Source organism: Phocoena phocoena, chromosome 3 (genome assembly GCF_963924675.1).
Source record: "Phocoena phocoena chromosome 3, mPhoPho1.1, whole genome shotgun sequence".
Classification (NCBI taxonomy): Eukaryota; Metazoa; Chordata; class Mammalia; order Artiodactyla; family Phocoenidae; genus Phocoena; species Phocoena phocoena.
In genome coordinates this window covers 64,925,806-64,942,751 of record NC_089221.1, presented here as the reverse complement: position 1 = coordinate 64,942,751, position 16,946 = coordinate 64,925,806, and the positions used below count along the sequence as shown (strand labels likewise).

At 38.4% G+C, this 16,946-nt stretch overlaps 1 protein-coding gene across 1 annotated transcript in view; it reads left to right on the top strand.

Moving 5' to 3' along the window:
- ACOT12 (acyl-CoA thioesterase 12) overlaps positions 1-11,209 on the top strand; it is a 48,022-nt gene extending 36,813 nt beyond the window's left edge. Inside the window, exons 12-15 of the mRNA XM_065874975.1 lie at positions 7,295-7,428; positions 9,171-9,299; positions 10,668-10,794; positions 11,060-11,209. Of these exons, the coding sequence (XP_065731047.1) occupies positions 7,295-7,428; positions 9,171-9,299; positions 10,668-10,794; positions 11,060-11,209 (540 nt within the window). The remainder of the gene's footprint in view (positions 1-7,294; positions 7,429-9,170; positions 9,300-10,667; positions 10,795-11,059) is intronic.
- The last annotated feature ends 5,737 nt before the right edge of the window (positions 11,210-16,946 follow it).

Genomic DNA, 16,946 nt, shown 5'->3' with positions numbered 1-16,946 from the left:
TCAGAGCTGAAAAATACAATAATGGAAATGAAAAACACACTAGAAGGATTTAAAAGCAGCCTAGGTAATAAAGAACACATAAGTAACATGGAAGATAGAATAATGGAAATCACCCAATCAGAACAGCAAAAAGAAAAATAAATTAAAAAAAAATAAGACTAGTTTGTTTAAGGGACCTCTGGGACAACATCAAGCATACTAACATTCATATTATAGGGGTCCCAGAAGGAGAAGAGAGAAAGTGGTCAAAAATGTATTTGGAAAAGTTATGATTGAAAACTTCCTGAACCTGAAAAAGGAAACAGATATTCAAGTACAGGAAGCACAGAGAGACCCACATCAAGACATATCATAATTAAAATGGCAAAAGTTAAAGAAAAAGAGAGAATTCTAAAGACAGCAAGAGAAAAAACAGAGACACATACAAGGACAAGACACCAAGTCCCCAATAGGCTATCAGCTGATTTTTCTGCAGAAACTTTACAAGAAAGAAGGGAGTGGCATAATATATTTAAAGTGCTGAAAGGGAAAAACCTACAACCTAGGATACTCTACCCAGCAAGATTATCATCTAGAGTTGAAGGAATGCTAAAGAACTTCTCAGACAAGCAAAAAATAAAGGAGTTCATCAGTACTAAACCAACCCTAAAATAAATGTTAAAGTCTTCCCTAAGTGGAAAAGAAAAGGCTACAACAAGAAGTAAGAAGTCATAGGAAAGGAAAAACCCCACTAGTAAAGGCTGTGGATCAACCATTTAAATAAGCTAGTATAAATATTAAAAGACAAAAACTATAAATAAAATAAAATATAACTAAGGGATAAACATCAAAATCATAAAAGTTAAGGGATAAACATCAAAATCATAAAATGTGAGGGAGGAGAGAAAAAAATGTAGATCTTTTAGAATGTGTTTGAACTTAAAGGACTGTCAGTTTGAAACAAGCATATAGTTACATGACAACATATATGAACACCATGGTAACCCCAAATCAGAAACCTAAATAGATGCAAAAAGAAAGGAACTCAAGCATACTACTAAAGAAAATAATCAAACCACAAGGGAAGAAACAAACAAACAAAAAGAAATAAACAAGAAGAACTACCAAAAACACTGGAAAACAAGTAATAAGATGGCAATAATATCAATAATTACTTTAAACGTCAACGGGCTAAATGCTCTAATCAAAAGACACAGGGTGGTTGACTGGATAAAAAACAAGACCCTTCTATATGCTGCCTACAAGAGACTGACTTCAGAGCTAAACACACACACAGACCAAAAATGAGGGAATGGAAAAAGATTTTATACAAACAGAAACAGCAAGAAGGCAGGGGTAGCAATAATCATATTAGACAAAATAGACTTTAAAACAAAGTCTATAACAAAAGACAAGGAAGGGCATTATATAACGATAAAGGAGAGGAAGACAAGATAGTGAAGTAGAAGGACTTGAGCTCACCTCCTCTCATGAAAACACCAAAATAACAACTGCTGAACAACCATTGACAAAAAAGACTGGAACCTACCAAAAAAGATATTCTACATCCAAAGACAAAGTAGCCACAATGAGACGGTAGTAGGGGTGCATTTGCAATACAATCAAATTACATGCTCACCAGGTGGGCGACCCACAAACTGGAAAATAATTATATCGCAGAGGTTCTGCCACAGGAGTGAGAGTTCTGAGCCCCATGTCAGGCTCCCCAGTCTGGGGGTCTGGCATCGGGAGGAGAAGCCCCCAGAGCATTTAGCTTTGAAGCTAAAAGCTTTTGCACAGCAAGGGAAACCATCAACACCTGCTGAATGGAAGAAAATATTTGCAAATGACATGACCAATAAGGGGCCATATAAACAGCTCATACAACTCATATATATAAACAGCTCATACATATAAACAGCTCATACAACTCAATATCAAAAAAAATAAACAACCTGATTAAAAAATGGGCAGAAGACCTGAATAGATATTTTTCCAAAGACATACAGATGGCTAACAGGCACATGAAAAGATGCTCAACAGTCCTAATCATCAGAGAAATACAAATTAAAACCACAATGAGGTATCACCTTACACCTGTCAGAATGGCTATCAACAAAAAGACCACAAATAACAAATATTGGTGAAGAAATGGAGAAAAGGGAACCCTAGTACACTGTTTGTGGGAATGCAGACTGGTACAGCCACTTGGAAAACAGTATGGAGGTACCTCAAAAAATTAAAAATAGAACAACCATATGATCCAGCAATTCTACTACTGGGTATATATCTAATGTATAAATATAGATATGTACATCTACATAGATTCATATATAGTCACATATATATTCATATATATAGGAGTATAAGCTATAAAAATATTAAATCACTATGTTATACACCTGAAACTAATATAATATTGTAAATAAACTGTATTTCGATTTTTTAAAAGGTAAAAAAATCTTTGAGGGAAATTTTTTTAAGAGTCAAGTATCTTTCCAGCCCTGTCTCTACTCCTCCACACTGGCTGATCTAGGGTCCTTCAAATCGCCCTACACATTCCTACCTCTGAGCTTCGTTCTCATGTTCCACCTCTCTCTCCTTCTCCTATCTACCCCAGTCCTACCTGGTCTTCATGACCCAGGACAAATGCTTTTCCATAAAGCCAATCACCCCTGACTGAAGGAACTTATCCCTCTAGGAATTCCTTTAACAATTACTTCTTTATGATTAACTTGTCAATTAATTATGCATTATCTCATGACATTTCTCCCACAGCTATGTTGAGTTAGTATTTGTCTTTCATAGTAATTTAACTTTTTACATATGGTCTTTTTCCCTAGATTATAAACATCTTAAGAAAGAAGCCTTGTCTTGACATCTTTCTTCTCAGCACCTTTTACAATGCTTTGCATGTCATCAAATTTAAATTAATGTATATCATTTGGATTTTAATTTTATCTAATTTCAAAGGTATATCAGGAGACCCTTTGAGGCTGATGTCTACACTAAACAGATTATAAGCTCTTTAAGGACCATTTTGTTCATGACTATAGTCCCAGAACACAGCACTGCCTGGCATTCAGGAGATGCTCAATAATGCTGACATTTTGTCTATGTTCACATTTCAGTGTGTACTGTTTTTCATCATCAATGAAACAGTAGCCTCTAAAATATGATTACCATATGTTCTGGTTTTCCTGGGACAGTCCTGGTTTTCCCATCATAATTATTAACAGTGCCTAAGTGTTCCACTTTGGATAATAAGTTATATGGTCACTTACCCTGAAATCAAAGCAAATTCAGTTACTTCACTTATTGTTTTCAGCTCTGACTTTGACCTCCTCTGCGTGTTTTGGCTTTGGTTGTTTGCTTTTATTATGTCTTGGTGCTCAATTCTGAATCCTTTCAGAGTCTTCCTTACCTTCTTTGGATCCAGTTAGGTTTCCATCTGTGTGTTTGGTTCAGTGATGCAGAAATACAGGTTTAACATAACTAAGTTACTTGCTTCTCTTTATCCCTCATAAAAGCTGCTTCAAGACTGTTTTCTTTTACTAATATGAAATCTGTTTCTTGCATCATTGCTGGCATCCGAGCATTCATGAGCAGCATAGCAAAGGACAAACTCATGTCTGGAATGAAGGACGAGAACATATTTAGTGAAGTCATTAAAATTTCAAGTCTTAAAGAGTTTGGTGCCAGAAACCAATCTAAACAAATAAACGTATATTTGCTAGTGTCTAAGGAGAGCCATCAATAATTAATTCTTAAGTTTTGTACAGATACTTATTAGAAAACACTGTATAATTAAACATTCTTATGTTATCTCTGTTGAATTTGAAGCCCTCCTTTTTTTTTAGATTGTATTTATAATAACAATCTAATTTTTTCTTTCTGAGTCATCCCCCTTTTCTCTCCCACTTTTTAAAGCTTTTATGTGGTTTTTTTAACCACCTTCACCATTATATGCTTTTAATTTAAAAATACAGCTCACATTTTTTTCTGTCAACTTTTAGCTGAATAAATTCTTACAACAAAACAGTCTGTTAAGAATTATACTTATTTTGGGTTATAAAAATCTATACTCATTTTGATATAAATTTTGATAGATGGCAAAATTCTAAAATTTCTAGTATTTGTAATGAAATTGGGCAGTACTTACTGTTTTAAACCATATTTCATTTTCAATATATAGTATTGGAATTAATAATACCAGTAATACAAGGAGCAAAAGATGAACCACCATCTTAAAGGAGCTTATAGTCTATTTTGAAAGCATCACATATATACATATCATAGCTGAAAGATAATTTTAAGGTAGTTTATAAACAAGTGAGAGATTGTAGTATTTAAACCGCAAAGGTCAGCTCTTAGGCAATTCAAAGTCAGGGAAGACAGTTGTTTAGAGACAGCTTTGGAGAGGAGTTGATTCTTTCCTCCTTGAAGATAGTGTAAGGGTAAATTGCTGGAGGGGTAAAGGGTGCTTTCTAAGCAGTGAGTAGCTTTGAGCCAAACCTTCCTGGTTGGAATTGGCATGGGTAAGAGATTGGCCTGACAGGAGTAGCTTTTTATTTAGGGAGTCGCTGAGAGTGTACTAGAAGCCAGAATGGCAAGGATCATGTGAAAACCTTCACACAGGACAAAATCCACAGGAAACAGACCAAAGAAGAGATATTCTCATTGAAGCTGGGGCTGGTCCCAGAGCTCTACCTGATCATGTCTCCTCCCCTTAGCCCAGGGGGTAACCTACCTCCAAGGACTCTACCCCTGTCCCCATGACTCTGTAAAAACGAGTTTTGTCCTCCTTTCCGCAATATAGTATCAATAACATATCTGTCAACAGATAGTATAAAATTCTAAAACTTTGAGTTATTTCCTCTTGTGCTATTTGTATAAGATCCAAACCCATTAAACAGAATCTTATTAGAATGAAAAAAATATATCATTAGTAAAATGTTAACAAGCTCCAGCAGATTTTGGGCCTACTATAAGCTTCATTTCATAGACTAAAATTCTCCAGGCACCAAATGATAAAACATTTGAGATGATAAATGGAATTTAACCTGTCTTCTTCCAAGCATGAAAGGGAACTCGTTTTCTTGGAGAGTTGGTCTTGGAGAATTTTTACACTAAGCCAAAGTTGGCTTTCCTAAAATAGTACAGTTTAAAGAGAACCAACAACAACCGCTGCCTTTCCTTGTCTGCTGTGTCTGCATCAATGTCATTAACCCTGATTGTCTGCTACTTTTAACTTTGCGGAAAGGATCAAAATATCATCCACTCATCCAATACTGCACTTGGCACTGGATAAGTCAAGTGAGTTTTATAAGGACAGAATTTAATGACGGCTACTTAGCGTGAAGTTTGCTTTGGTTCCAGGATAGGAAGCAGCAGCATGTATCTGCAACCTGGGGAGCAGCTTCCTGGAAAAGTGCTGTGATAGTTTCCTAGGGCTGCCCTAAGAGTACCACAAACTGGGTGCCTTGCAGTTTTGGAAGCTGGAAGTCTGAGATCAAGGTGTTGGCAGTGTTGGTTCCTTCTGAGGGAGTGAGTGAGAGTCTACTCCAGGTCTTTCCCCTAACTTCCGGTGCTTTGCTGGCAATCTTTGGCATTCCCTGGATTGTAGATGCACCACCTGACCTCTGCCTTCACCTTCATATGGGATTCTCCCAGTGTGTGTGCGTGTGTGTATGTTTACGTGTCCACATTGCCATTTTTTATAAAGACACCAGTCATATTGGGTTAGGGGCCCATTCTACTGCAGTATAACCTCATCTTAACTTATTACACCTGCAATGACCCTATTTCCAAATAAGGTCACATTCTGAGCTACTGGGGGTTAGGACTTTAATATATGAATTGGGGGGCGGGGGACACACAATTCAACCCTTAAACAATGCTCAGTCCAGTGTTACATCCTACTCCACCCTGGTTCCACCAAGGTTAACCATGGTTGCCCCATGGCCAGAATCTGACTGAGGTGATGGGATTCACTCTGGCCCCCTGCCCTTGCCTCCTCTGAGACTGCAGAGCCCCAACAGGCTGGCTAAGAGCCACATGGACACCAGGCTTTGATAAGGTGACTTCCCTCTGGATTTACACCAATGAACCTGCTTCGACTTCTGCTGTATGGGGGGCAAAGGTAGGCATGTCTATGCTGGGGTGAGTCTCAGCCACCAACTACAGCTGCATTCATGGTTTTCTTTCTCTTTGATAAGTGCCCACAGCCTACATCATGTCCTCCTTTGCAGGCTCAATTTAAAGACAGGCTTCACACTGAGGTCAATTAGAGAGGTAAAAGCATAAGCAAATAGTCACTTCTTACCTTTCTAAGCTGCTTTTAGTCAGTTTCTCATTTCTTCATTCTCTTCCTAAAGATATTTATGTTTAAATAAAGGTTTTCTCCCTCACAGCCTGATTTTTCCATCTGCTTGATTCCTGCAGTGAAGTCTTAACCCTATGTTTGTTTGTCTTCTCACAGCTTGTTGCCATGGGAATGATTATAAGATAGCAAATTTCAACACTGTCTTCAAAGCACCCTGAAAGAGATGGAGAAAATGGGCAGGATAGAAACATGCTCTTAGCTGAACATGTATCTCTGATTACTGGCCAAAGCAGAGTAGAAGGAAAGTTCAGAGTAACAAGGGATACATGAATGTTTAAGTATACATCAAATGGATCCCCACGACAAGCCTCCTCTTATCTAAGGAATAATAAGCACTAGAAACCCAGGAATTGGCCGCCTTGAAAGATGAGCTCTTGTGATTCACAAATGAAAGAATTCTTTGTGCTGAAGAAACGCTTCAGCGGCCCTGTTGAGAGGCTGAGTTGGCTCTAGAGGCGTTGACTTACTCCCTGGGCTCCCTCAGCCCACGTGAAGGCATGCCTGACATCCTGAGAAAGTACGTTAGGCTGCAGCCTTGGCTCCAAGGTCTTAGGGGGACATGAAGCACTGACTTGCCCAGCAGTCTGGTTATAATTTCTGCTCTTCCTGGATAGAGGCAGGGAAATACCACAAAGGGATAAAGAAAGAAAGGCTTATGTTCTTAATTTTTCATGAGAAAAACTATTGCACAATAATAAACCACCCTCAAGTCACATATTATTTAGATGACACAGGGGCATAGCATCCTGGTCTGAGCTCTAGACATCCAAGTATTTAAAGTGAACTTGCCATCATTTGGCTTCATTATTACCCAGGTGCCAAGATGCCTTAGCTAGTGCAATCCGCCTATGACTACATATATATGCTGTGGTTTTAATGTAAAAACACCTAATTTTCTTTTGTAATGTTTTTCTTATTATTTTCTTTTAGATAAAAATATATACTCTGGAAGAGCACAATATTTTATCTGTTTGTGTTGAAAAGCATGTGGAAAGACCAGCACACTTGGCTTATCATCTCTTGTCTGACTTTACCAAGCGACCTTTGTGGGACCCCCATTACATGTAAGAATAAATTTTAAATATTTTCTTATTCAACCCTGACATCATGTAAAAGATGACCTCTACATTGCAGTGTATCTCCATTGCCCAATGTATGACCTATTGTTTTATTAAACAGTATTTGCTAAAGTTTGCTCTGCATGGAAAACTACATCAGGTGCTACTGAGAGACACAAAAATGATTATAATCATCTATTTTTCATCTATATTGAGTTGACATGCTTTACCCACACCTATTGTACTCCTATCAATAACTCTTCAAAGTTGATATTATTCCTATTTAACAAGAGAGAGATCCCAAGACTTGCCAACATTACACAGGCAGTAAAAGCAATGGAACCTGAATTGGAACCCAGGTCTGTCAGGCTCTGAATTCCACACTCTTGTACTTTAATACACAGTCTCATTGCTCTTGAGGAAGTGATTATCAAATAGTCTCTCCAACTTCCCACTCTTGATCTTTATTTGGTAGTCCCCTCTCTTTCTGTGAAGCAGCACTCCCTGGTGAGAAGCTGGGAGAAGCAGCTCTATGAGTACATTCCTTCCTGCTCTCCATGTCTGATCAGGGCCCACTCCCGTCAGCCTGCATCTCTTCTGTTACTCATTGTCTCCCACATCCCTAATCCAATCTTCTCCACTCTCCCTCCTTTCCTGGAATGCAGAGCTGGGCATCTTGTCAACTGCACTGTCAGGGTAACACCCCCTTCTTCAAGGAGTCCAAGCTCCTGGGCTGCAGGGCTCAGGCCTCATGGACACCTTGCTTGAAGGAAAGGATTAGTAAGATTATACCTATTATATTCAGCATTACCATTTACTTCCTAATTTGGATGAAGTAGAGTTTCATCTTTTAAATGTCCAAATCTCACTGTGATTAACAGCATGTAATAGACAATTTAACACCATTAAAGTGAAACATCTCTGGGTTCATGTGTTACATTTGCATAGATGCCAGAATGATACATCCTGGTTAATGTTACAATAATAAACATTCGGAGAGAAGAGGAAACACTTGACGATTTTCTTGCGTAGATCTTTGTAGATAACTCTATAAGTACAAAGATTTTAGCAAGAATAATGCCTAAACTTGCTGCTTTTTTCAAATGTATCTCCCATTACTTTCTATATCACCTGACATTCTAGCCTAACTGAACTTGAATGAATGAATTCTAATTCCACTTACTATTTTGGTGCATCTATCATGATTCAGGTACTGTGCCAGGTGTTTTCACTTGATCCTCACAATAACCCCTTAGGTACTATTATCTACCTTTTATAGATGAAAAAAAAGTGACTTGCCTAACATAACATAGCTACTAAGCAATCTGAGACTCAAAGGCAAGTTGCTTGATTCCAAGCTTAATTCTCTTTCCCAATATACCATATTCCTTTACCTCAGAGTCGTTGGATTGTCTATATAATTCACTAGTCTTCAAAATATTATTACTTGATCCTAGAGAAAAATAATTTTGTGGAAAAAAGAAAAGTGCCTTTTTCTGCAGTGTTGAGGGCAGTGACCTTAGAGTCAGATGGCCAGCATTCTTTTCATCACATGCAGAATTATTCCTTCTGGCCAAACAACTCTAAAAACAGACTTTAAGAAATGATGCTGGCTTTGGGGGGATGGTTATGTGAGCAGAAGGGTGAATATGGACACCAATAATGAAGTTACGCAAACAAAAGAAAGGAATGCCTTATTCTACCAGATAGTAAAATGTAGACTTTCTGTCACTGTTCTATTTACATAGGTCCTGTGAAGTCATAGACTGGGTAAGTGAAGATGATCAGATATATTATATCACTTGTCCTGTGGTCAATGATGACAAACCCAAAGACTTGGTAGTACTTGTTTCACGAAGAAGGCCTCTCAAAGATGGGTGAGTATATGTAATTCAAGTGTTATAGCAATGTCTTATAATATAGAGTAGAAAGAAAAAGTTGATATGAAAACAAGAAGTCAATGGAATAAGCATTTCTGGTCTTGAATGATGTTCATGTGAATTTTTTCTAGATGAGGCTTTAGTTATCATTAAAAAACAAAGAACCAGAAAGAAACAATTATCTATTAAGTGCCAGCCATGTGCAAAGCATCTGTGAGACTCGTAAAGCAGTTCCCTTTCCTTTTGCTCTATGCAGATGTAAAACGGATATTCAGCAAACCTTCAGAATATTCCGTTATTGTAAAAATGCAGTGAAAGCCAAATAAAATACCAGGAATTGGTTTTGGTTCAGAATTTACAAAGACTCAACTGTGCTAGACACCCAAAATGGCTGGCTGTCAATTAGAGTGTCTGTTCATGGCTTCTCCACGGGCATTGGGCTTCTCAGAGAATAGTGTCTAGGTTCTAAGGGGAAGGGTCCCAAGAGCAGGTGTTCAAAGGGACAAGAAGTGGAAGCTGCCAGGGCAGTTATGGTCTACCCCTGGAACTAGCCAGCATTATTTCTGATGTCAAAGCTGGCCTATAGAAATAATCCCTCCCGTGTGGGATTAATGCACATGGATGTTCAGTGTAGTATCATTTACTATGGCAAAAGATATTAGAAATAAACTGAAGCTCCATCTTATTAATTATGGTAGAACCATACTACAGAACACTATACCAGCATTAAAAAGGATGAAGTAGTCACAGAGGCATTGATACAGCAACACCTCCAAAGTTTCACCATTAGGTGAAAAACCAAATTATAGACCAATATTTGTAAAATGATTATATTTATGTAAAAATCTACATATGTCCATTTGCTTACATAAATGTTATATATATTTATAAAAAGATCTGGAGGATCACAATATAACGTGGTCATCTCTAGGGTAAGTATGTATTGTGCTTATGGTGGACTGAAGGATGACTTCTATTTTCTAATGTATAGGGTTCTCTATTGTTTGAAGGTTCTTTAAAACAATGGTATTATTTTTCATTAAAAAAAGAAGAGACTGAAATTACAACCCATTAGGGCACCCAGAAAAAAAAAAAACCAGTTTGGAGGTTGACTGCAGCTTTGCGGAGTTATACAAAGTATATGTAATTCTTAGGCAGAAAACACCTATGGCCCTTATTATTATTTGCTATACTTGAATGTATCCAGAGAATGTTTTCCTATGTATACCACTCATCTAAAAGATCTGGGTGTCTATAGTTTTACTTCTACTATATAAACAAGTTGCATTAACTGTAGGAATTTATTTTCTAACAACTATTCTTTGTTTCTCTCAAGAACTTTGAAAATGTCCTGTTATCTTTCAGTCACACTTACACGGTGGCAGTGAGGTCAGTTATTCTGCGATCAGTCCCACCTTCTCCACAGTACAGCAGAAGTGAAATCATAAGTGCTGGATTTCTCATCCGTGCTATTGACAGCAGTTCATGTACCGTAAGTTTGATGAAACATCTGCAGATTAATTTGTTCCTACAGATACAGAGGAACCTTTTACCTGGATTTACTAATTAACTCTAATTCTGCAATGTGTCCACCCACACCCACCAGGGAATCCTAAGGTCATCCTTTCAGATCCATTCCCAAAAGATTAGGGTCATAGCCTCCCCTACACCAACAAGATTGAGATCCCTGCTTGAAAAAGCTCCAAGTCAGTAAGAAATTAAAATATTGTTTTGTTTTGCTTTGTTTTTTGAAACAGGTATCTTACTTTAACCAGATTTCTGCTAGCATCCTTCCTTACTTTGCTGGAAATCTTGGTGGCTGGTCAAAATCCATTGAAGAGACAGCAGCCTCCTGTATACAATTCATAGAGAACACTACTGATGATGGGTTGATAAGCATATTTTAAATGATAAAGTTTAAATTATCTGTCATTTTATTTTCCACTTTCAATTTCAAGCACCCTTAGCTCTGACACTTGACAAGCTTCTGGGCCACAAATAATTTAATATCAGTCTAAGCAAAATGCAGTTATGAAGAGGTTAAAAAACAAAATGCATCCCAAGTCCAATACCAGTGATTTGGGTTAACATTAAAAGAGCTTTAAAACTCTCTTTTAGATCACCCGTGGCTTTGCTCCCTTCCAGGGGCACAGGCAATGGAAAATTCCCACATGCAATATTGTGTGTTCTGTAAAATGGTGGAAGTTAGGTTAAAATAATCAAAACATTTTTAGGCTACATGTTCTGTTTGAAAGTTTACAAAATTTTATAAAATCAGAAATGATAAGTTGGCTAGTTGATTAATAGTATGGGGTTGTTCCATGTACAGCAGGTATCTGTATGTCAAGAGCATCTGACAAGATGTATTATGTTTTAGAGCTTTAAGTTAGGAAGACATTAAAACATAATGGAATCCAATCAATTTTAGTAACAGGAACTACTTTCCTAGTGTCATTTAACATATATCAAGTTAGCTGACCAATTTAGTATCTATTGCTCTATCTACACTCACAAAGTACCTGCAAAATGTGATATTGTAGAGAAAGCATTAACTGAGCTCTACTTTAATAATCATTACATTAGAACTTTATTCCCTAGACTTCTTAAAAAAAATTTATTTTATTTTTGTCTGTGTTGGGTCTTTGTTGCTGCGCATGCGATTTCTCTAGTTGCGGCGAGTAGGCGCTACTCTTCATTGCGGTACACAGGTTTCTCACCGTGGTGGCTTCTCTTGTTGTGGAGCACAGGATCCACGGTGCGTGGGCTTCAGTAGTTGTACGTGGGCTCAGTAGTTGTGGTGCATGGGCTTAGTTGCTCCGCGGCACGTGGGATCTTCCCGGACCAGGGATCAAACCCGTGTCCCCTGCATTGGCAGACGGATTCTTAACCACGGCACCACCAAGGAAGTCCCCCTAGGCTTTAACATTTATTATTTTACTCTGTCTGTGATTTGTCTTAACTCATAAGACAAACCAGCATACGTCAAGTTAGCCTCCTCTACAGGACAATTTCTAAAAGTTAAAGGACTTCTCCATTAAGAGTTTAAAGCACTTAAGAGATTAGTTACATCCTGCTTTAGTTTGTCAAATCTTTACTTCTGTCCAAATTTGGTTGTAATTATTTTTATTAATCTGTGCCAGCAGGTTATTTATATGAACTTTGGACTGTGTCCCAATTTTATGAATTAACATTTATATTCAATAAGAAGAGTGGATATGTCGATTAAAACATGCTTATACATTACATTCCAAAAGTAGAAAGATTTTTGAGAATATTTTTAGGTTTTAAAAAGGTGAAAAAAAGGAGCAATAAGGAGGGTTACAGTACACTAGAGTTTTGTATGCTAAAATTTCAGCCCTCTCCTACAATTGAAACACTTCTAACTGCTGTCTCTCCTACACCTCTGAATTTATTTATTTTTTTTGAATCTTTCTCCTGAACAGTAACAGAAACATTGTGAGGTTGAAGGAATAGAGTAACTTTGGCTGGATCACTTTTAGACATAAAGATGTTGCCCACTCTAACTTGTAACACAGGCATAGTCAAGCACTGTCCAATATGGTAGGCACTAGTCACATGTGACCATTTAAATTAATCAAACTTAAATAAAATTTAAACATCAGCCACACTAGCCCCACTTCAATATTATCAGTCAAGTGGTCATCATGGCCTAATTTGAAGTGCTCACTTTCAGACTACTGGACTAAAGAGACTTTAAAAGGGCATGACACTGGAAAAGATAGCAATGCATTCAGGCTCTACATAGGGCACCTCAAAAAGTTTAAAATCTGTGCCTCAAACCATGACACAACTGACTAGGGCATTCCTATTGCAAAATTCAACAACAGCCCTTAGGTTTACATTTCCTTTTTCTTTTCTTTTTTTATAAATTTATTTATTTTATTTATTCATTTTTGGCTGTGTTGGGTCTTCGTTGCTGCATGCGGGCTTTTCTCTAGTTGCGGACAGCAGGGGCTACTCTTCGTTGTGGTGCACAGGCTTCTCATCGCAGTGGCTTCTCTTGTTGTGGAGCACGGGCTCTAGGTGCAGGGGCTTCAGTGGTTGTGGCTTGTGGGCTCTAGAGCGCAGGCTCAGTAGTTGTGGTGCACGACTCTGTTGTTCCACAGCATGTGGCATCTTCCCGGACCAGGGATCGAACCCGTGTCCCCTGCATTGGCAGGCGGATTCTTAACCACTGCGCCACCAGGGAAGCCCTACATTTCCTTTTTTAATGGAAATGTATTTGATTGCTCTTTCACTCATTCAATAAATATTTATTAAGAACCTACTTTGTGTTAGACACTTTTAGGCACTGTGGGTTCAGCAAGGAACAGAAGCATACTGATAACATCATAATAAAATATTGATAAATAAATAGAATATTTAGGAGATAAGTGTTAAATGGAAAAATAAAGCAGGGTAAAGGATGTGAGTGCTGGGGAGGTGTTGGAGGTAGTTGTTCATATTTTAAATAGGGTGGCCACTTGCCAGAAGCCGCAGGAAAATGCTTCTGCTGCTTCTGGGCCCCCCTCCCCAGGGCTGGGAGGCCAGTGCTATGGCTCAGTGCAGAGACCTGGGTCCCTCAGCCCCGCTGACTTTGCAGGATGCCCCAGCCCCCCACTCCTTACCTCGGCCGCCCACACTCCAGCTGGGCCAGGGCTGGAGGGGCCTTGTGAGGAGTTCCAGGAGTTGCCCTCATGCCTGGGAATTGCAGGCATGTGGACCAGGGGTCAGAAGTGTGAAGCTTCACATCTACTCCTTAAGGGAACTGCAAGTTAAAGACATAAAATTTAATAACATTTCTCTGGCCATGAAACATGACTTTTGTCAAACAACAAGAAGGTGTTGGGGGGAGTTCACACTGAAAGATAGTAAATATTCTATATAACGAATGTAGCAATATATACATCCAGGATTCGGGCTTTTGGTTATTGATGGCCTGATGGATAGGGTGGTCAGAGTAGGCCCCACTGAGGGATATTTCAGTGAAAACCTGAAGGCAGAGAGGGACTGAACCATGAGGATCTCTGGAGATAGCATGTTTCCTGCAGAAGAACTAGCCCAGGCACAGCCTTTGAGATGGGAATGTGTTTCTGGCACATTCCAGGAAAAGCAGACGCTGGAGAGGCTGGAATAGAGAGGTAATTAAAGACAGATGAATTAACGACAGCCTTTTCTGGATTTCTTTGGTGCCCTGACTTTAAGCAAACACGCCTGAACCAAGGATAAGCAGCAAAGCTCGTTCATCAGCACTCAGCCTCAAGCCGCTGGAGACTAAGGACAGAGGGAACAGAAAAATGTAGTCATGCTTATTTTCTCCTTTGGAGTGTCAAAATATCCTCCAGGAACACTAAAGATTTCATACCTTTCTTGATAGTAAGGGTTTTCCAGTGCGTCTAACAGGACTGAAAGCTTTTTGATTAAGAAAGGAAGTTCTTCCCTATTAATTCTTCCTGGTTTTAATGCAACTGAGTTTCTGATTTATATTCAGTTTTTCTATCATATTTTTAAAGAATTCTCGAGGAAAAAAATGTAAAAATTGATCTATACAGTTTAGAATATAGTTTACCGTTATGGTCTAACACCTCTAGGAAATAATGAACAATTTTAATTAAACCTAGAGAAATCCAGAGTATTTTTATATATACCATCACATGGTTTTGTTCGTATTTCTTATTGCACATTTCAGAGACAACCTTGGAAATTTTTATTGGTATATTTATAGGAGTAGTTTTGAAAATATATGTTGAAAATGTGTATGTTAAGGAATATTTTATGTTTAGAATAAATTATTGAAATGTAAACTATGAACCTTGTTCATGACTCATTTTTACCCATTTGAAGGTAGTGTAACTACTGGGACAGACACTTCACCACGGGCCCAGAGGGGTCCTGCATATTATTGCTGAGTGTGCCAAACTTCAAGACTTATTTATCCACAGGCAAATGCTAGTCCCATAGGCAATTAAGTAGGTCAAGGTGACCACAGCTTGACTTCAGTGTAATGGCTCACTCTCTGGGCGTAGGAAGGCTGGCTTGTTTGCTCTGTGCTACAGTGTTTGCAACTTGTTCCTCAGCTGTGACACAAACCGGCTATGTCTATAGCATCCATCTGGGCCCATCATGTCACCCTGTGGGGACTAAGGGAAAAAGGGAAGCAACAGAAATAAGTTGATACTCACGATACTCATGGTGTTTGCTCTGCCATGAATACTATCTTTTGTCTCTGAACCAGGATTCTCATGCCTTGTTGACGTCCATGAAACAGTAACAGACTAGTGTATTAAGAACCTCAGACCCTTCACAGTTCTTGATAGTAACCCACCTCCAGATTCAAAAGTCAAAGAAATATTATAAAATGTCTTTCTCAGTGTACTTGAAGGTATAAAGTACCATATAAAAATTACACATCTGATGCCATCTTTCCCTTCCTCATTTTGTGACATTTTTAGGGACATTTGAAAATAGATTCGAAATTAATATTTAGATCATTTCCATAGCTCATTATCCCTCTCCATGTCCTCCCTTCTTTCTTCATCTGGCTTAGATTCCATGGTCTATCATTAATATCACACCCTGGAAAACACCTGTACCTTTTCCTTTCATTCGACTTGTCCGGCAAACTCAAAACTGTGGTTAAAGTATTTGTAATACCTCACCCCTGCACTAAGCATCTGAAAATTGTGGATGGGTCTCACCTGAAATTTATGACCACAGATTTCAAAAGGGCTCTGATAATACTACTACATTTCCTATATGTTTGCTATTTCACACTGCCTTCTCTTCCTTCAAGTTTCTCATGTCTCTTACCCTTTCTCAGTTAATGAAATTTAGAAAATAATTCGAGGAAAATATAAACCATTAGGCAGAAGTTGTCTCATCTCCCCATCTATGTACATTCCACATCTTTGCCATCCCTCCTAACACAATGAATTAAACATCTCTGCCCTAGCAAAGAACCATTTCTCTAACCTTCTCCAAGGCTTCCCTCCTCCAATTCTCTTTTTTTCTCTATTTCAGGAGTCTTTCCTGGATTATTTTCATAGCCACTATTATCTCTTATCTTAAAATAAATCAAAACAAAGCAAAACAACACTTCACCTGATCCAGTTTCCTAAAGGCCACCATCTCTACTCCAATTATCTATAAATGTGGTCTTCATATCCTTATTTCATTTACCGAACTGTACTTCTCCCTCTGTTACTCCACAAAGACCTCTCATTGCCACACTAATGGACCTGTTCTTAGCTTATTTAGCCTCTGAGCAGCATTAACAAAGTTGACTAGTTCCTTCTTTTTGCAGCATTGTCTCCGCTTGGCTTCCATGATGCCACACTCTTGGATTTCCTCCTGTGTGACCAGTCACACTTTTAAATCCTCTTAAAGTTCTTCCTCCTCCACCAGATCTCTAAATATTAGACTACCCAGGGCTCTGTTCTTGGCCTCTTCTCCTCTATCTCCATTCCTCAGTGAGTCCACCCAGCCTCTGGGTTTTAAAAGACATCTACTTGCCAATAACTCCCAAATCTGTGTCTCAAGCCCTAAACTCTCCTGAACTCCACACTTGTATATCTAACTACTTATCTGACATTTCCACTAAGATAATCGTCATCTCAAAGTCCACATTTCCAAAATAGATCTCTT